The following is a 21067-nucleotide window of genomic DNA, read 5'->3' as shown; positions in this document are numbered from 1 at the left end:
TCTGGAAAAGGATAATGACACTTATGATCCTACTTTTTCTGACTTAGCCCAAGACCTCAGATCAGTCTCGGAAGTGTTACCCATTTTTTAAACTGCCCATATATTTTTTGCCTTTCTCACATTTGTATCCTGCTTCTGTCTCTGTACTAATTTGCATTTGGAGGCTATCTCCTCATTGATGTTCCCTGATTTTCATACCTTTGATAGTGTACCAGGATGGATGAGGCAGTTCTTAGAAGTACATATTCCGTCGGTTCCTACTCATGTCCTTAGTATGCAAACCCTAGAAAACATCCATTATTTTTTAATTTTCATTTTGTAGCAGCAGAGTTTCTATTAGGGTATTGCTGTTAGTTGTGAAGTTCAGCTTTTCTTAAAATACATTGCTGCTTAAGAAAGCTAGGGTCTAGGAGCTCTGGGAGCCAAATGAAGACTTAATAGGAATGATACACGTTCAGTGTTTGAGCGATAGGTGTCTCTGGTGAACACTTAGCTGTTCCTTATCTTATCCAGTCTGTACAGCCAGGAGAGGTCAGGGCGGCCTAGAAGATCAGACATTTCATATGTGCGCCTTTCCCCTCAAGGTGATCAAAGATCAGCAATCCTTGTTACCTCAGTGTTTCTGACTGATTTTCAGATGAGGTAAGAGGCAACTCCCATTGCTTCCACTTTGCCCTCGATGCATGGATGCGTGTGTGCACTCTAGGACCAGGACTAGGGTTTCTGGCAAGGAATTTGCAGTCTTTTAGGGGACATGGGCGCCAGTAGGCCCTAACCAGTGTGAAGGGAAGGACGAATCAGACAGATATTCAGGGAAGAGTGTGGAGGAGATCCATAGCAGCATCGGGCCTTGTCTGTTGAGTAGTTCAGATATGTTGAAATAGACCTTAGGGTGCAGATTATTGAGGGAAAATACTTGCTTTGCTTTGGAGGCACATTATTTCTCATATGGATTGCCTCGGACAGTGGTGTGATGGCCATGGTCTGCAGAGATGCCTGGTTTCTAAGCCATCCACTGTAGGACAGGCAGGGCACAGGCCCTCGTCTTGCTGGACAACTCCCATCTTGGGCAGCAGCATTCTGTTCAGGGGAGCTTGAGGCCCTGTTTGGACTCTGGGGAAAGAGTGCTGCAGTGCCATTAGTGATGTCTGCCATGGGCATGGGGTCCCTGGGGAAACAGCAGCTTTCATGCCAGCTGTTTGCCAACCTTGATTTACAGCACAAACAAACAAAAAATGTCACCAGCTCTGGCCTCCTTCTCCGGCAGCGGTCAGCAGTGCTTGGGTCAGGCTTGGGCTGCAGGTCAGGTTACGTCCCGAGGAGGTTGCACTTCCAAATAAGTGTTGTCTCCTGCTGGCACAACTAGGGCTAGTGCTTAGACTTTGACTTAAACCCATACCCTGAAGCTCTTCTTTCTATTTCTGTTTGCCAGACATTATTGTTTAAGTTGCTAACCTGACAGGCTGTATTTCCTTGGCAGTGAGCATAGACTAAAGCAGACGTTCCCAGCCTCTGGTCTGGCACTGCAGGATCACCTGGGAGCCCTGCCGTTGGAGGTGCTGATTCAAGAAGTCTAGCGTGGGGCTACCAAGCAGTAATTTTTTAAAAGCTTTCTAGGTGGTTCTGATGCACTGTCAAGTTTGAGAACTGCTTGGTGTGTATAAATAGGTTTTCATGTACTGTTTTCCTTTTTGAGGTTGTGGCTTTTGGCAGATTCAGTTTGTGTTTGTTTCTCTGAAATCCTCTTTATATATATCCTGCACAGTGTGTTTATGTAGGGAGGGCTTGAAGAGGAAATTTGAGGTTAGTTCATTCCGCTACATGCTGTACATAATAGATCATCTGCTTCTTATCAGAGCATATGCTTTGGAATCACCTGCAAAGCATCTTGAGAACTCAGCCTGGAGTGTCTGAGGCAGCAGGTCAGGGGTGGCAGGAGCTGGGCACTGCACGAGTGCTTTGACCGAGCTCCCGCTGATGCTGAGGCGAGGTTGGTGGCGTTCCTCATTATTACAGGCCCTTGCTATGTTCCCGCTTAGGAAGCCCTTGAGGCGGTGGGAAGGAACTGTGGGTAAGGATGTTGGGGTTTGAAAATGAAATGCTTTTTTTCTCTCCTCTAGCCCAGAGTCAGCTTGGTATTGCTGCTGCAGTAAATCTGCCCCGTCCCTCATTCCACTCCCACCTCAGTGAGTGAAGCCCAGTAGTGTCAGAAACAGACTCTTGAGTGGGTGGTGCCTGAGTCTCCTCAGATTATCAGGTACTTGAGGCCAAGCTGCTGAGATCACAGCCTGAAACCCATTTGAGTTGTTACCTGCGAATGGTTTGAAGGCTTTCCACACTCCCCACCTTGCACTTTTGGTGATTCCTTGTTTTTTAATAGTGAATTTATGATAACATTAAGATGAAGAAAAACTACCTCTGCCTCTGTTTTTCATGTTACTTGTCTACATCTCATTCCAGGCTTTGATCCTGTGCATGCATAGCTTTCAGTTATTACAGTTATAGTAAGCTGTTCAAACATTTGTTCACGCCCTGTTAAAGTTGATCAACTTGCTTATAATCTCACTGTTAAGAGGTAGAGCTGGGATTTGAAGCCAGTACAGGGTTGTGTAAATGTCATTTTCCTTTCATTTGTGGAGTTGGGTGGAATGGACTATATCTAGATGTGACCACAAGGTGGCGCCAAGAATCAGCATGTAGGTGCCTCCACCTCCCAGTGATGGAAACCAAACCAAAAACCTAATGGGGACTTGGGGAGATTATAGGGAGTCTAGAAGACTTGACAGGTATGGTGTGGATGGGGATAGATTTTTTTTGCCTCCTGTTTTGTATAACCTGCATCTGTAGTCACGATGCCTGTTGGTGTAACTGCTTCCTAGTCCATTTAATAAAATACCTTTAAACCTTAAAGATTTTTCTTTTCTTCCCCCCCTTTTTTACTTTATTTTACATGACTAACTTTGAATGACTCCATTCATTATTTTAATCTTACACAGTGTCTTCACTGCAAGGCTTAATCATCTGAGTAAACAGTATCTCCATCGTCCTTCCTCCTGAGCCCTGGGGCTGCTGTGGCCAGGGGCGAGTTGGATCCTGATTTGGAGGGTTTGGCTGTATACATGAAGAGAAAAAAAGAGACTGAGAAGAGAAAGGCTTTCAGCATTTTCAGATGCTTAGAGGGGTCAAGCCAAGTAGGATAAATGTTGAAAAAAGTCTCTTGGGTTTGGAAATTTGGACGGTTTGATGACCCAAGCAAGGGTGGCATGTGGGGGATGGAAGGAGGTTCTCTGAGAACAACTGTAGCTAGCAGCACTGAATGTGCACTACTTGGCAGTGCTTCATGTCAAGTAGACTCCTTGGTTTAATCCTCACAACCCCTGAGGAGACAGGAACCTGTCAGAAAGCTGACATAATTTGCCCGAGATAGCATACATGGAGAAGGCTGGGGAAGGGACCTGAAGGTGAATGGGGGCAGGTGGGAGTGATCTATCAGCTTGGTCAGTGCAGTAGACTGAGAAGAGCATTGCTTCAGCAGCAGGTTTCTGCCGTCACTTGATGGGGACCACCTCCACACTTTTTGTGGGTTCCATTCCTTGCCTGAAATGCTGCTGAAGACCATGCCTCCTAGAACCACTCTCCTAGCTGCCTGTCTCCATCTTACTGTCCACACAGAGCCTCTTTCTCTTGTTTTGCCTAGAGCTGGCTCCCTTTGCACTGGGATTGTCTCATTTATTCTTCAGTTGGAACTTTGTTTGCCCTGGATGACCATTTAGCATATATGGGAAGGTTGCACAGAACAAAGGCCAAATTACATTGTAGAGCTTGTAACTTTTTTTGAAAAAACCATTTGTTCTCTAAAATTTGAATTTATTAGAAGTTTAATCTAGATTTGATCAAGAAACCTAAACCTCATTTGATGAAGAAACCTAATACTTTGAACATTGTTCTTACCATCAGTGTCTGGGAGTTAATTTCTCAAGAAATAACCCTATGTTCTTCCCCGCCCCCCACCAGGAGTCTATATTTTAAAGAGAAGAAAAAGTTACTCCCTTAAAGAGTTTTCTTAGAGAGAATCTTGGCTTCTTTTAAATGATGAAGCTAAGACACAAATGAAGACTAATTCTGCTTCGTGCTCTGCACACACCTCTCATTCCCAGCTCCAGTGCATAATTGTCTGCATCAGTCTTAATTTACTCTGTGAGATCTGGACTCCTAACTGAGGGTATTTCATCTGCTCAGATGCGCCAATTAAATCTACCCAGATAGGCCATAAAAAGGCAGATAAGAAAAGTAAAACACTGAGTATCTCAATTTAGCAAATTAGACTAATCTGTAAGGGATTCTTAGCTGTCTGAAATAGAAAACCTATCGCACTACAGAAATGCAAACTATATTAAATACCCAGCTTGGTGCCTTGAATATATTTTTAAAAATCAAATTGTACTCATTGTGCTTCTGTTGTAGAATTTCTTTCATGGTTATTGCAATAGTGGAGAATGAGCCTGAGATTGAGAATGATTTAACTATGTGGTGTGTGACTTTTTCCTCACAGTGCGGATCCGAACGCTGGGCTTGGTGGCCCTTGCAATGTGAAAATGAAGGCAGAGCAGTTAGGTCACTTTTGAATTTCAGGCAGCTGTATATAGGGCTTCCTTGGAGTTTGGGAGCAGGCATGTTTGTTTTATTACTGTATGACCTGAAGCTATAATAATTGACAGTTTCTATTGATCGGTATATTTTGTCTGTTTTGTGAGTTGGCATGGGCATTGGTTTGTCTGTTTATTAAATGTATCCTATGTGTTTGTTCAGCCCAGATTATTTGTAGTGAAAAGAATTACTAAGGTGTTTTTACTGTTACTTGAAAAAGTTGGCAGCTGTACAGTGAAGAATGAGTTTTGACTCACTTTGTGCAGTAATGAGGTGGGGAAGGAAATCTTTTGAGACAAATTTGAACTGAAGCTTTAGAATTTGGTTTGCTCTTGTAAAATTGTTTTCAGTTTTTAGTGATTAAAGAGGTGATTATTGACTCTTTGGCTTACACTATGAGAAAAGAGGGTTTTAGGTAGTTTGAAAAATATTTTTGAGAGACAAGATTATGTAAGAGGAGTACAGACTCTGTGGGCTGATTATCTGGGTTTGAATCTTCATGTTAGTGATCTTGGGTATCTGCCTTATAGGGTTTCTAAGGATTAAATCAATTAATACAGGTAAATTACTTAAAACAGTGCCCAGGACACTGTGAACATCAGTAACTATTCTTGTTGTTATTACTTAGTATTTGTTTTTTGACTCTAAATTTAAAAAAAAATATACCTAGTGTGGATGTTTGTATGTATAATTTCAAAACACAGCTGGTCTAGAGCTAGCAAATGTTACTCAAGGAGGTGATATGTGACATAGGGGTTAGAAATCACAGGCCACAGAACTGAATGCCAGAGTGTCACCTAGTAGCTGTGAGATCTGCTCCATCTCTTCATCTGTAAAATGGGGATCATAGGAGTACTTTCTTCAGGGGTGGTATGAGGATTACAAAAGATAATGTATCTAAGCTATTAGGCATATGTCAGGCACTCCGTAAATATTAACTTTTCCTATTTGCATGCCCGCTGGGTTAAACATTTACTACAAAGATTTCATTGAGCCAGTAGGAGGGTCTGTGAGAATCATGAAGAGCCTATAAATATTGATCTATATGAAAAGGTGTCTTCTTTCCAAAGTTAAAGGCAGTTTTAAAGTTGGTATTGATATGCAAAGCCAGATCATTATCTATTATAATAGTTTTGTTGATGTCAGGCTTTTCTTACCTCTCATACGTTTTTTTATTAATATGATAAGGTCCACTTAGTGATAAAATATCTGTACAAATAGGAGCACATTATCAGTAGTTTTGGGGAGAAATAAACATTATTTCTCCTTTGAATGCACTAGGGGGCACTAGACCTCTGCCCAGGGGGCATTCTTCAAGCTTCCATAGCCTGCTCCTGGGTTCTAAGTGTGTGTAGGTCAGGATTACACTTTGGTTCCTCACGGTCTTCTCTGTTCTCAGGTCGGTGTTCGAGATTATTTTGTAGTGTCTTGTAAGGCTTGATTTCCACACTCCTTGCTAACCTAGATGTGTAGGACATCATTCCCCAAGTGGACTGTGATAATCTTACTCTTGGCTGGTGGCATGGGTGGACTAGCATGAAGGCCTTCTAGACTTGGGGGCTACGTCTAACTCCTTTCTGCCCAAGATTGCAGTAGGTGTTTTCACAGTTGTTATTTTTTATTCATATTTAACCTACAATTAACGAAAATGTCCCAATTTTACTTTTTTTGTATAATATCCTGCCAGTAATTAATTGTGAGGTAGCATTTGATATGTATGCAGTATAAAAAAATAGTTTCCAAAGGGTGTAGTATATATATTTTCATGTACTGCTGTGAGAACCCTTTATTTGGCTCCTTCGGTGGCCGAGGAGACAAATGCAGTGATGTTGGATGATGTTTCTGAAGTTCAGATCTCCCCTTGCTAGTTATAGACCTGAAATGTAGCTCTCTGCCCACATCTGGTTTGCACTTCTCCGTGGGATCTGAAATCTGTGTTTTTTCCTGGGTTCTCCTCTAGTGGCTGCCACCGAACTCTGAGGAGCTGTTGGAGTTAGAAAGTCTCCCCAGTGACTGACGTCCTTCGTTTTATTTGGTTGTAGCTGTGACTATTACATGTGTGGATTAAAGAAAAAGATGAAGCATCAAAAGCATTATTTCCTTCCTAGTAATGTCACTGTAGTTCAGGGCTAGTTAAGCTTTTTTTCCCATGTGTCGGAAGATGAATTCTTTCATTTAAAAAAGTTGAATATTTGCCCCCTTTTCCACCTGGTCCTAGGGAAGCGTGGACCCAAACTCAGGGCTCCTGATTCTTCCCAAGGACTGGTGTGCAGAAACCAGTTTTGTTGCAAAGTAAATCCACTGGAAAACCCATAAAACAGAACTCAGGACTTGAAAATTACTTACAAAATTTGTATTACTAAATATAATGAGCTTCCTCTCCTGTCCTTTTTTTTTTTTTTTCCTCCTTATAAAAGTAAGAATTTCTCTGATTTCATCCTTGCCGTGCCTCATTCTTTGTTGTGGACCTTAACCGTGTTTGTCCAGTGGATGGGTCTTGTAGTACCTTAACATCATACGTGTGGAAAGAGGAGGAATGCAGCAAGAGGTAGGCTGTAAATGAGATAGAACAGGACGATTCTTGAACCCATTTTTGAATGACCTACTTGGACCATTCTCAAGCCACGCTTCTGTCCCTGATGTCTTCCTTACCCCTAGCCCAAATCTAAACCTCATTCATTCATTCGTATAGCATTTACTGAGTATCTGTGTTAAGGTGGGCCATTGTACTGGTCTCTAGAGGTACGAAAATGACTAAAACAGTCTCTGGCCTCAGGTGGCTCCCAGTGTAATGGGGGAGACAGATACAGTTTTCAAATGTTGCTGAACACTTGGTGAGAGCTCTAGTAAAAACACCAGGTGTGCCCATGGTGCCGTGGAGTTGGGAAGGTACCTGGAGGACAGGACAACTCTGGTTCGTCAGAGAGGGCTTCCTCCTCCGGAGGTACTGCTTGAACAGAGCTCTGATAGGTCCATGGGGTTGTTGATGTGTTTGCGGGAGGGAGGTTGGGACACTACAGGAATGCAAAATGGCACAGGAAGGAGGAAACCACAAGGTAGTGGCATAATGACAGCTAGCCGTGTTTTCCCACTTATATATTTTGAACATCCTTGGCATTCTGGAAATTCTCCATTGAAAGTAAATTAAGTTTAAATGGTGGCCACTAGCTCTCAGGTGTATTCTTAGGATTCCATTGACAAGGTGCCTTAGCAACTGGAGGAGGTGTTGTTCCTTGTATAGTTCAGCTGGTTATGCTGTGCGTTGTTGCTAGCCACCCGGCCCTGGGTCCGAGTCGCTTCTGACAGATCGTTATTGTGGTCTCAGCCCTAGGCCTCACAGCCTGGGCCAGGTTCTCATTCTTGCACGAATGTAGCAAAGCCAGGGAGCAGTTTCTCTGCCTGCATCTGATTGGAATTGTAAGTTTATGTTTATTGCTAGGTTCTTTTCTAAGTGGTTGCCAGTGGAGTCACTAGCAGGCTGACGATGGGAGACATGTGAAGAGTTAGAAACCCTGCCAGGGAACACCGGGCCCGCTTGCTTTTATGTGGCTGCAGCTGTGACTATGACATGTGCGGAGGTTTTTAAATGAGAGCATAGAAAATATGAGAAAGTTCTTTCTTTTCCAAAAATGTAAATATTGGACTATTTACTGCCCCCTTCCACTTTTAAAATCCATTATGTAGCTTCTTTGTTGAAATAACAGAATTTAGACATTTTGGGACCATACATGATTTTTATGATTTTAAATCACTGGGGCCCGAATCTTAGTCTCGACCCACCCCCATCCAATTTCAAGTCATTCTGTATCTGTTTTTTTCTTACTGCCATATAAAAAGCAGCCATACTTCATGACAGCTCCCTGTTTTCACATCTATTACAGAATTTTAAAATTGAGGTATTCCAGCAGGTACCTTCTAATGGGTAGGTGTGTTTACTCATGGTGATCACGTTATTTGTAATAATTTTCTGAGCATCTGTTTGATTCACAAACATGGTTTTTGTTCAGATGTACGTGTTCAGGTAGTTCTGTTAAACCCTTGTGGTGCCTCGCATTATCGCAGTGGATTGCCTTGTACTATATATTGCCTCCACTTCCTTCTCCGTATGTGAACAGAGTAGCAGTACCAGCCTGTGAGGATCACGTCTGAGTTGGTGTGAGGGTTTCGGTAAGCAGATGTGATTATGTAGAACAGTGTATTTATTTGTTGAGTACTTACATTCTAGGCTCATGCTAAGTGCTTTACATGTGACACCTCATTTAATCCTCCCTAAATCTAGGGCAGTAACATGCCATTACTCTCTCCACCTCCCACTTGAAGAAAGGTAGGTGCTGCGAAGGCTGAGTGACTTGCTGAGGGTTAAAGAACTGGTAAAAAGCAGTCAGGATTTGATTCTAGACCGTCTAGACCGTCTGGGTGCAGACTTTTCGTGTTTTGGCCTGTGCTTGCACCATGCGTCAAACCCAGTTTGTTCATAGCACAGAGATCCCTTTACACCTGCTGGCCACACAGATTGCTCAGCCTACCAGGCTGCAGGACAGGCAGGTTAAAGCACACAAAGAAGAGCAGCTTTAAGACCCTTGATGGTATCCAGGTTGGGAAAGACTTCTGTTTCTCTCAATTCAGGTGAATCTGGCCCTCCTCCACCTCCCTAGTCTGCCATGGCGTCCTTCTTGTCCGTCGGCACTTGGTGCTGCACTGCCTCAGTGGGCATTGGTTAGATGGTCGGAGGTCTGTTTTGGCTACAAGCCACATGGGGAATTACTGCTTTATATAACAGAAGGCTGTCTTAGCCTGAGCCGCATATGCATGTGGTTTTATAACCCTGGTATTTTCTGTCTTTAATATGTGTATATGATTCTACTGGGGCGATTTGTCTTCACAATGGTACAAATGCTTGTAGGCAATAATGATTTTTCCCTACCACCTTTAGTCATCCTTTAGCCAAACTGTATAAATGTCTGGCTTGCTTCATCTTTATGAAGCGGAAGGCACTGGAATGCAATCATTTCTGTAGTGGCTTATGTGGTTTCCTAGGTGCTGTGTTCTGTGGTGACATGATGCCTGTACCTTTTAGGAGGGAGGAGAAGGAGGAAGCTGAAACCCTGTTGACTCAGAGTGATGCAGTGGGAAATTGGCCACAAAGACTTGCTGGCCGAGTCTGAGGAAATAGCTATCATCTGTCAATGGACTTTAGTATGTGATACTCTTTATGTAAAATATTTAATGAGTTTATGCCAAACTTCTATTTTTTTTAATTTTTTTTAAAGATTTTATTTATTTATTCGACAGAGATAGAGACAGCCAGTGAGAGAGGGAACACAAGCAGGGGGAGTGGGAGAGGAAGAAGCAGGCTCAATTGCGGAGGAGCCTGATATGGGGTCGATCCCATAACGCCGGGATCACGCCCTGAGCCGAAGGCAGACGCTTAACCTCTGTGCCACCCAGGCGCCCCTATGCCAAACTTCTAAAACCAGTATCTTCTGGTGTTTTTCTTTTTCTTCCTGTAAAATTATCTTTGCATAATTGCAAAATGGAGTGTTTTTAAGTGGATTGGTAGTTTTTGTGATTCTTCTGAGTTTTGTATTGTTCATAAATTTGCTAAATACAAGTATCTTTTGTTTTGCAGATGTTTGGTTTTGAGTTCTGATAGTAAGGAATTTGGATACTGAGGAATATCTCATTATGTGAAATTGCTTGCTCGTTAAATTTCAGATAGTAGGTATCGAGAATCCAGATACATATACCAGGAAAATGGATTTACATCATTTTGGTTTCTAAGTTCCAGTAGTGCATCTACTTATATTACCAGGAATTTTCAGCCTTGGCACTATTGACGTTTGAGACCAGATAACATTGTTGTGGAGGCCTGGCTTGTACATTGTAGGGTGTTTGTTAGCAGTGTCCCTGGCCTCCACCTGCTGGATGTTAGTAGTGTACGTCCCTCCCCGCAGCAGTTGGAACAACCAAATATGTCTCTAGACATTGTCAAATTACCCTGGGGGGCAGGGAGGATGGCCAAATTGCCCCTGGTTGAGAACCACTGCTGTACACCATTGCACTTAACTAAATTTGTGGGTAATATGAAACTCAGAAGAATAGCAAAGATGATTATAGACACCGAGAGGTACTTCATTTCATCAATTGCACGGAGATAATTTTTAAGGAAGAAAAATAAAAGAGAGGAAGAGATTGCCTTTAGAAGTTAAGCACAAAAAGGTCATTAAATATTTTATATAAAAAGACTATCTCATGGTTATATGACAGCAGTTTTCTTAGGCTTGGCTATGTACTGCCTCTTAAATTTCCTGTTCTTCTCTGGAAATTACCAGCAGTGCTTATTTATAGGTACTCTTAGTACCCGGAGAAGCAGCTTCAGATCACCAGCTACTTCTTCCTTATTGATTGCAGTTAAATCTCAGGTAGCCCTTCCTTTTGTTACTTTGAAGAATGAACATTCTCAACAAGGCAAGACTTTGTATCAGAGGACGTGCTTTAAGGTCCTCCAGCGGCTACCTCGATGGGGTTGCCTGTCGCTCTTGTATTTGGCCTCCTGCGCTGGTGTGGTAATTGATACTGGAAAATACCGTTGGTTGAACCGAGCAGCGTGTATGATATTATCCTTCCATTTTCTCATTTACCTTTCTCCACACGTTCTCGTAATATTCTTATGTAATCAGTGGCGGTTAAATATCTTATACATGTTGCTGTTCTCATTCCCTTCCTGTGAGCTTTTTACTTTGAAGGCATTTATCTGTATTGCTTTATTCCATTCCCAGCATTTTGTGAAATTCACATTGTGAGATGCATGCATACGGAGAAAGAAAGGTCATCCTTTTATTTTGGAAGTAAATAGAATGTGAGGCTATTGAGTTGTGTGTGTGTGTGTGTGTGTGTGTATTTTTTTTTAAACTCATGACACTGGTGTCCATTATATAGTTACTTGGATGCAGAGTTAGTCTGGTTAAATGACTACACCTTCCCAACAACCTCAATGTGTTGTTAAGACTTTCAAATCTTTAGACATTTCTTCTGGTATACATACATGGCATCACCCCTCTGAAATATAAACACTGATCTTATTTTATATCTGAAAAGCATCATATTACTAAATTTATAACTTAGATTTTATTTAGTGAACACCTTTTTTTCTGAGTTAGATTTTATTTAGTGAACACCTTTTTTTCTAAGTTGTTTACTTATCAGTCCTTTGATATTGCTGATGGCCCTCCATTAAGTAAATAATATGTTAATCTGATATATAGCAATTTTGACCTAACCTTTGCTTTATGTTCAAGATACTGTGTTGTTTTATGCTATGACTGTCATATCTTTAGCACAGAAATTGTAATGATAAATAAAATCTATTTTTTGTTATATTGCCATTTTGGAAATAGTTATATTGAAATTTTCACTGAGTCTTTTCTAGAATTAAGTTCATATATCTTAGGAAGCAGAGGAGAAATTTCCCCTTAGGGTATGCCAGAAGAGGCACAAGTAGTTTTGATAATGAAATGGGACCTTACAGAAATATTTCTCAAGTAGCTGTAATAATTCACATAAGAATTGAATTGAAAAGGAAGGAAAAGAGAATTTTTTTCTTTGAATATCAGTGTTTTGGGTAATGACGGTGGCAGAAAGCTAAAAGACCATTTTAATTTCCGTCTTTTTCCTGTGCATTATCTAGAACTGTGTTTTAATCTGTCTTGTAACCAAAATAATGAAAATATGATTTTTCTTTTCATGGCAGGAGATGGAATAAGCTGAGGCTGCAGGACAAAGAGAAGTGTCTGAAGCTCGAAGACAATTCTGAGGAGAGCGATGCGGAGTTTGATGATTTTAAAATGCCGGGTTTTCTGTTCAAAAAGCTTTTTAAGTATGTGCCGTGTGTTCTTTCCTTTATATCTGTCATCAAGCCATTGTGTACAAATTAATATTTTAGATATGACACAGTAGTTACCTGTGGGCCCTTAAGGTACTTGCAGCAATTTATTGCAAATACAGATATCGTCAAATGAAATTTTAGCCACGTGCTGCTCATTAAAAGTAGATGATAATAAATGGACTAAAGTGCGCATGGGGCATGTTTGTAAGCTGGTGAATCTATGTGGACCTGTCTCAGCCAGCTAAAAGCAACACATTTAAAAGCCATCTACGTCGAATTATTTTTTTGTTCTTAGTAATTCTAAGGGACCAAACCTCTAATTTCTTAAGTCAGATGAATTAAGTAAGAAGAGTTGTATATTAAAATCAATATTGGGGTGTTTTTTTTTTTAACTAATGTGTAGAAATAAAAACTATTGAGAGTAGTTTGAGTGTTTTATATTGTACCTAAGGGTATAATACTTTTGAGCTGACCAAATGTGCATCTAAATATTTTATGTAGATGTTCTAATGTCAAAAGAAAAGATCTAGGCAAACACCTTCAGCATTAAGTTGCTATTTCAAACTGACCGTGTTTCATACGTGAAGTGGCCGAGTGTTCCAGATAACCGGGAGCTGTGTGATAGATGCTGTAGCCTACATGGCCTGGGCCAGTCTCCCGTGATGAGTGTAAAGACGGAGGCGCATTTTCCGTCTCATCACTCCTGGGATTTACTTAACAAGATACTTTAGGAAGGCTTCTTCAGTGCATATAGGAAGTTAAACCATTACATAGCTACTTTCTGTTCAGCAGCATCATTTGGTAGTTGGGTGCAGGATAGAAGCTTCTTTCTTTGAGACAATTATGCCTAATCTCCTTCTAGATTCAGTTGTCTGCCATGCCTTAAACTTGTGCAAGATGTCTATTTAAAAATAACATGCTTTTTATATTTCCTCTCAAAGGGCTTATATTATAGTTTTAATTTTTACCTCCATGAGGGGAGGGTGGGCAAAAGGCGTTGGGAACAGTTATTTTACCTCACTAAATATACAGGAAAGCTTAAATCCTAAAAATGTGAAGTGTGTTGGTTGGGTTGCCATAACTGGCAGAATCCGACTTATGTTGAAATTCAAATCTGAACCGCTCTAATAATTTTTGCAGACACATCATTTTGTAGCCCAGAGAGGTGGCTATTTGTTTATTGCTTCTCCCAAATGAAAATTAACTGTGGAAGGGTATGTAAACAACATTTATTGACAACTCTTTTTATCTTCTCTAAAGTGATTGCTTATTAAGGAACAGTCCAGATAGTACCAGTGTTGTACTAGCAAAAGAAATACCCAAATTATAAATTAAATTGATTTGACGAAGAAGGATACTTCTGTATGTGTAGTAAGTTGGTATATATCCTCAAGAGTCAAGTTGAATGTGCACTGTTGTATAAGCGTGAGAATTTCTGCCAACGGAATTTCACAGTTACTAGAACCAGACTTTGCTTACTAAGGGTATATAGGTTTCAGTGTATTGACTATTAACCCTATAGTAGTTAATGTAAATACATGTCATGTTTGTTTGTTTGAATTTGTCTTAATTACACATTTCTGCAAAGTGTTTTGTGTTCATTTCTAAAAAACATATTCTCAAAATAATTGTTATTAAACTTGTTCCTTTTCTTCTGCTGTATGAAAAAAATTAATAGGATTGATAAGTTTTCATTTTTCTTTTATGATTATGTTTTAGCCAGGCCAAGTTTAATTTTCAGCTGTAGATATATTTTTGCTGTATTTATTGCACTCTGTGGAATTAAATTAACAGGGTATAGTTGTACACAAGGGAGTCAGAAGCTACAGTTATCCATTTAAGCGCTATTTTCTCTAAGATCATGTTTAACTTTTAAATTTCTGTTTTGAAAGTTTGCCCAGCAAATGCATTCATCTGTATAATTTAGCAATCAAATGACAAACTTCAATCTTTTGACCTTACTTTTAGCCACACTAGCAAATGGAATCTTGGGTTAGTGTGACAATGCCAAGATATATACCAATTATTTGTGGTTATTTTGTGATACTTCATTCTCACGGGGACAGCAGAGTATGGTCCTTTTTTTTTTTTAACTATCGTACAATAGTTTGTAAGACATCTTTATAAGGAGTAATTTTTTATATGCTTTTCAAAGGTTCTGATAACTATTCTGTAACCTGCTTTCATTTGAAGTATGTCATTGTTTATAGTGTTTGTTAGGAAATTAAAGCAACAAAACCTAAGTCACTTAGTGGCACTGCTGAAACCAGAACCCAGGCTCCCTAACTCCTCCTCATCCAGTGACACCCACCCGCCAGCCAATGTGCTGGTGCGGTCTGAGGGCCTTTGTAGAAAGAAAGAGCCACTCTGCCATCTTTGTACAATGTCTCAGTTGTTGGGGATTTCCATGTAGTGGTGTGACTTACAGGGCCACCTAGTAGATATTTTTCCTTAAACCATTTCTTTAGTGTTAATCATTTTATAAACACGAAATCGTATGCCCTTGGAGATTACATTTGTAAATGAGGAGAAATCACACTATTATTGCCTCTCCTGGGTCACATAGGATGCAGCTGTCTTAATGCCCTCCTAAACTCCCTTTGGGATACCGTGCAGGTTGCCATTCTTTATTCCTTTCATGGTTTCTTGAGTGCTCCTCTAGATTTCCCCCGCCTTAAGTTGATTGGCCCCAAACAAAAAGAGATGTTGGACCCGTGTTAGGAGAGGTGGTGTGGTGTAGTGGTGAAACACTAGAATGATCACTGGGAGATTTTGGTCCTTACTCTGCCTGGAGGAGCTGGTCCCATAGTTGTTCTCCACCTCGGTAAAAGGAGGTTGATTAACTAGTATTTAGTGCTTCTGATCATACATCAGGTTTTTTTGCACTATATCTTCATCCACAGCTGAGATTGGTTCATTGTTGTGGTTCACAGTCAGCTTTTAGCCTACATCAGGGGTTCTCATCCTCAGCACAACTGACATTCTGGACAGAATAATTCTTTTGTTGTTAAGGACTCTTCTGTGCATTGTAGGATGTTGAACAGCATCTCTGGTTTCCACCTACTAGATAACAATTGTACTTTACCAGTTTGAATGACCAAAAATGACTCCAGGGATTGCCAGATGTCCCCTAGGGCGCAAAATAACTCCCCATTGAGAACGCTGGTCAAGATTATCTCCTAAGTGGAGTCACTTTGGAAGGAGAGGTTCCGGATTTCAGTTCTGGCTTGCTTGTTTTTTTCCTAGCAGTGTGACCTTTGGCAAGTTACGTAACCTCTGTGTGCTTTCACATCCTAACTATAAAATGGGTTGCTCATCTTTATGCAGGGTAGTTGTGAGGCTGTATCCAAAGCACGTGGCCCTCTGCCTCCCTCCCCAGCATTGGCTGCTTAAGGAGTTAGGAGCCATTATTCTCTGATTATGTACCATGTGTTAATAGAACTTGTTGTTCTTCAATTTAATGATCTTTTATCCATACTAGACTTTACTGTGTTTTGATTTTTAATCCTCTTCTTCAGGGTGCATATTCAGTGTGTATAATAGCAAACTTAATAAGCAGCAACATTCTCATTCGAAGTTTTAGATAGATAGTAATAGCAACAGCTAGAGGTAAACTTTTGTAATTGATTCTGCGGGAAACTACTGGGGGAAGTTAATTATAACATATGATTAAGAGATGAAATGAAACTAGTTCAACAAGGACTAGAGTTCACAGTGAGATTTTAGGTAGACATACCACACATATTGGAGTAGATATCAGGCCAGTAAACCAACAACAAAAATGCCTGTATTTAAGATGGGAAGCTCATCAGCCTTGGTATTTTTTTTGGAAAAAAAAAACTTTAGATTTCATGGTCTTTTAAATATTTTTTGCCTTAGATTTGTTTTTAAACTTGGCATATATTTTTCATATCATTCTATGATGTTGTCTTTCTTCACTCTCAAAAATGCTTCTTGCATTATCCCTTTTTTTAGCTTCATTTTTAGATTATAGATTAAATATGCCATTGATGGAGAAAAGAAAATACCAACTTTGTTTTTATAGGGGAACATATTATTTTTCTTTGTCTTGTACTCCTTATTTAAAATTTTAATAGCTCTGATCTTTCTGTATCTATGATAAAGCCTCTGAATCAAGTTCTGCTTTAAAATATTAAAAAGACTTTTTGTATTGTTGAGTCTTTAAAGTGTCCTTTTTTTCATCTGCTAATAATATGAGAGAATCATCTGTCGTACTAATTTTGTGAGCATCCCTTTTATTCAGACTTGTTTATGGCCTTAAAATTCAATTCAATTTTCCCTATAAAAGATAATATAATTGTCAAGTGACTTTTCAAAAGTATGTGCTGTTAATTGTAGTGTTCTGTCTCTTGCTTTTTGATGCTGTTGGGATAGAAAAAGTAAATGTTAATGCCTCTTTTTCATAGAAAAATCATTGGAACTTTATATAACTAAAAATATTTGAGATTTTTTTCTGGGAAGATATTGAATAAAAGATAATAAATTTATGCTTGTTTACCAAGCTATTTCTAATGTTGAAAAAGAAATGAAATAGTCCCTAATTACCCCATCTATCAGTTTAATTAGAAATGTGTTAACATGTTCTATAAAGAAAAATTTGTGATTTTCTGCCTAGGTAATCAAAAATGTATGACCTTATAAATATAATACTCATGTAAAACACACATCCGGCATGTTTCTCTGACGGTACTAGAACCTAGCCAAATGATTAATTCATGAGTACTTTCTGTTACGATCTGTATTATCCACCATTTGCCATTTTCTCTTTCTTGTTGGTGTTTGTTGTTGTAGGTACCAGCAGACAGGTGTTAGGTGGCTGTGGGAATTGCACTGCCAGCAGGCAGGAGGCATTCTGGGAGACGAAATGGGATTGGGCAAGACCATCCAGATAATTGCCTTCTTGGCAGGTCTGAGCTACAGCAAGATCAGGACTCGTGGTTCAAATTACAGGCAAGTGCTCCTCTGCAGACTGTCAGTCTGTGGAGCTCAATTAATATTTCATCAGATGTATTGCTGTGGAGGAGGGTCTTGTGAATTATTGATGACATTTCAATTACAATATTCCTTTAATTCTTTTAGTGGGGGACATCAAAGGAAAATTTTTACGAGACAATGGAGCTGTAGGGCAGGAGAAATTAAACATGTAACACTTTTAATGAATTCCAGGCATTGATGCTTCATTTTGCAGATGAGCCCCACTAGATATTTTGGGTCAATACAGTGTCTAAGGTTAGCTTCTACAAATGGATTGTTTACAAACTCAATTATGTTAATATCGATAGTTTACACAATATGGAATTTTAAATTGGGTATAATACCTTTAGTCCCATTTATTAAATTTTACATTAAAATATTTGTTCTGGCAGGAGACCAGGTGAGCATTACAGTAAGTACAAAGTCTATTCATGGGGAAAGTTGGAGCTTTGGAGAAGCCATTCTCCCGAATTTCTTTTATAATCAGTATGTGCGATAGCATTTATAGATAGTAATAGTAGTTGGTTTGTTTTTTTTTTTTTTTTACATGAAATTGCCTGCTCACTATGCTTTCTTCTCCCTCTCCCAATCTTCAAGAATTTTATATCGACTCTAAAGGCAAAGCCTAAATGATTGCCTAAAATGATGGAAAATTATGTTTAGATTGTGATCTTTATTCTCTTCAGGAACTTAAATGAACTATTAAAGCTGTGGTATTCAGAAAGAATCAACATTTAAATTGTGTTAGTTCAGTATGTTGGGACTGAAATATTTTCTCTTGAAATACAGTGAGCATTTATTTCCATACTAAAGCTGTAAATTGGCTTTATGTAAATCAGTATTGGTAAAAATAATACGAAGTGAATTATGTAGGATAGTTAATCTCTAACCCAGATAATCTGAGAGCTCCTTGCATTCCAGTAGGTTTATCTAATGAGTAACAGCAAGATATTTACTAGACGGTTATGTTGTAGCAACCTCAGACACTCACTGAATAATTCAGGGTTTAGAGGCACCTTCAACACAGTGCCAATGTGCCTGAAGTCAGCAACTGCAGAGAGTGACTGTCCTGTGCTCGGGTTTGGCCCCAAAGAAACGTTTAGTATGGAGCCAAATGCAAACCGTAAACTATTGAGTAAAGAACTTTTTTTTAATCTTTAGTAGTGCTTTGTTTTTATTCCTTTCCCATTAATTTAACAGATCACACTTCTCATGAGAAGTATTCGTTTTAGGAATATTTTGTATGATGTAGGAAAGGGAAAAAACGTGGAGATTTTAAAATACTGAGTATTTTGTTATTACAGGGAAGTTGTACTGAAGCAGAGGTTTTCCTTCAAATATTAGAATTCTATTACATATTTTGCTTGGAACCATGAAAACATTCCAGCCCAAGGGAAAAGTCAGAGTTGAAAATGAGCATTTAGTGTTTTCTTATCTATGAGTGTCATTAGTTTGGTGTTTTAGAAAGTGCTTTTCTCTGTTCTAAATAAGCTCTTTGATTGGCGTGGCTCTGCATCTCTACCTGGACGGTTTTGTTTGTTTTTTTCTTTTTGGATAACTGGAATGCCCCAGGCTGCCCCAGATGGTTTCTAGGACAGTCTTTCTTTCCTTAAATGATTTCTGGGATTTTCTTATTTCCCATCTCTTATCTTCCCTTCCCTTCCTATTATCATGAAACTTGTGTGGAGTCTAATACTCTGGGCCTACGAAAACTCAAGTCATCCCTGCAGTGTAGTTTTGATCTAAAAATTAAAACGTGCTCTCCAGAGTGGTGGCAATCCTACTAGGAGTGAAGGCAGGGCTAATAATGAGCAGCAGCTGTAATCAATTAACTATCAATGCTCATATCCTCTTTTCCATAATGAAATAGTGTGGCTTGTTGGATGATAGCCCAGATTGTCTTTATTAAAATAGTATTGGTAGAAGTGGCTTCCCAGAATGCAGTTATGTATCATCCAAACAGCCAGGCTCTTTATGAATAGAGGTGTGCTGGGGAGCGTGGTCCCCTCGACTTCCATGTGCCAGAGCAAATTGTATCACAGTTTTCTTACAATTTTATAACCTGTCCACCTCTGCAACTCGATGAACTTGGAGTTCTTCTCTGTGTTTATGTCCTAAAGAAAAATAGATGAATGGTCAGATGAAGTTCTCAGTGAGCTGACATGGTTCATTTTGGCTATTTACATTTTCTCTGAACCCCTGTGAACTGTGTAGATTTGGGGGCCCTAACTTGAGATGGTCTTCGTGTTGCAGTTTTATGGCCCATGGTCATTGAAAGTTGTAAGTCTCTGGGATACCAAGAAGAAGCTTCATGGTAAAGAAGGTTTTTTTTGGTTTTGTTTTTTAATGTGTTTTGCATGTGTGTTTGTTTTTAAAAGAGGGAGAAGCTTATTATGTGCAGTTGTAAAAATCTGTACTGGTTTTTGTGCTCCCAGTTCATCATGTGTATACTACCTTCTTTTCCCTTGGCCGTTCATATTATAACGATAGGTCCCCTGAATTTCATGATGAGGAAATAAATTATTTACCTTTCAAACTTCAGTTAATACTTTAAGGTCTTGGATATCATTTAGTAAATTCCTGGTTACAAATAAAATGGCCTGAAAAAGTTAATGAACTTTCAAAGGTAAATATTTTACTTTGTAATTCCTGGTAAGTTCTAGCCTGTGGATAGCAGGGTTTCCATCCTGTAGGTTGAACTATTTGACCATTGGAGCTATTGGCTTCTCCTAAACTCATTAGGTAATCAATGCTAATCAAAGATGAAAGGAATTTTAGCTAGTTTGGTAATTGATGCTAATCACTCTAGTACATTTAGCCATTTCTTATGCTCATCTCACTGGTTTTGAGGGTTGGAAAAGGGTGGTTCAGTTGATGTGACAGTTAATGGATTTGATTGCCCCTCCTGTGGTTCAGGAACAATCTAGGTCTGCTCCTAGATTTCCACTCAGTGTGAAAACCTCCATAGTCTTCTAATAGAGGGAGAATGGCAGAAATGAAAGGGCATCATAATGCCAGATGTGTGTTCAGCTAGAATAAAATATTGGTCCTAAATGACACCGTGAGTCATCAGTGTAGCCGTTTGCAGAAAGCATGTGATAAAAAGAAAAAAATGCATGTAGCTGAATAAAGCATGTGTATGTATTTATGCTTATTTGAAAGTGACTTTGTTTGTAAATATTTTAAACAGGTTTTGATTGGTTGTTTCCTAATCCCTGCTAAGTGCATATTGATAATAACTCATGTTCCCCATGGAGGATATAAAGAAGCTGGTGCATTTAATCCGTTTAGAAGGAAATATTGTCATGAAGGGGGCCAGAACAGAGTCATGCCATCCCCAGGGAGCTTGAGGGGGTGCCTGCATGGGACCTGCCCTTAGTGAGGAGCAGAGCCCGGCTTGGGTGTTCTTTGGGAAGTGCAAAGTCTGTTGTAGCCTCTACTTCTTGAGCCCTTAATATGGAGCAGAGGGGCAGGGAGCAGTAGCTGTAGCTGTGAAGGGTGAGAGGATTTAGAAGTGGATGGAGGCATTTTGTCACATTG

At 39.6% G+C, this 21067-nt stretch overlaps 1 protein-coding gene across 3 annotated transcripts in view; it reads left to right on the top strand.

Moving 5' to 3' along the window:
* Positions 1–21067, top strand: part of ERCC6 (ERCC excision repair 6, chromatin remodeling factor) — a 72807-nt gene that overhangs the window by 15192 nt on the left and 36548 nt on the right. For all 3 annotated transcript variants that reach the window (XM_002927115.4, XM_019807866.2, XM_019807868.2), the window contains 2 exons: positions 12398–12523; positions 17345–17503. In XM_002927115.4, the coding sequence (XP_002927161.1) occupies positions 12398–12523; positions 17345–17503 (285 nt within the window). The remainder of the gene's footprint in view (positions 1–12397; positions 12524–17344; positions 17504–21067) is intronic.

The sequence above is a fragment of the Ailuropoda melanoleuca genome, chromosome 6, assembly GCF_002007445.2.
Source record: "Ailuropoda melanoleuca isolate Jingjing chromosome 6, ASM200744v2, whole genome shotgun sequence".
Taxonomy (NCBI): domain Eukaryota; kingdom Metazoa; phylum Chordata; class Mammalia; order Carnivora; family Ursidae; genus Ailuropoda; species Ailuropoda melanoleuca.
Note: the sequence above shows the minus strand (reverse complement) of the source record. Positions and strands in the feature narration are given on the sequence as shown.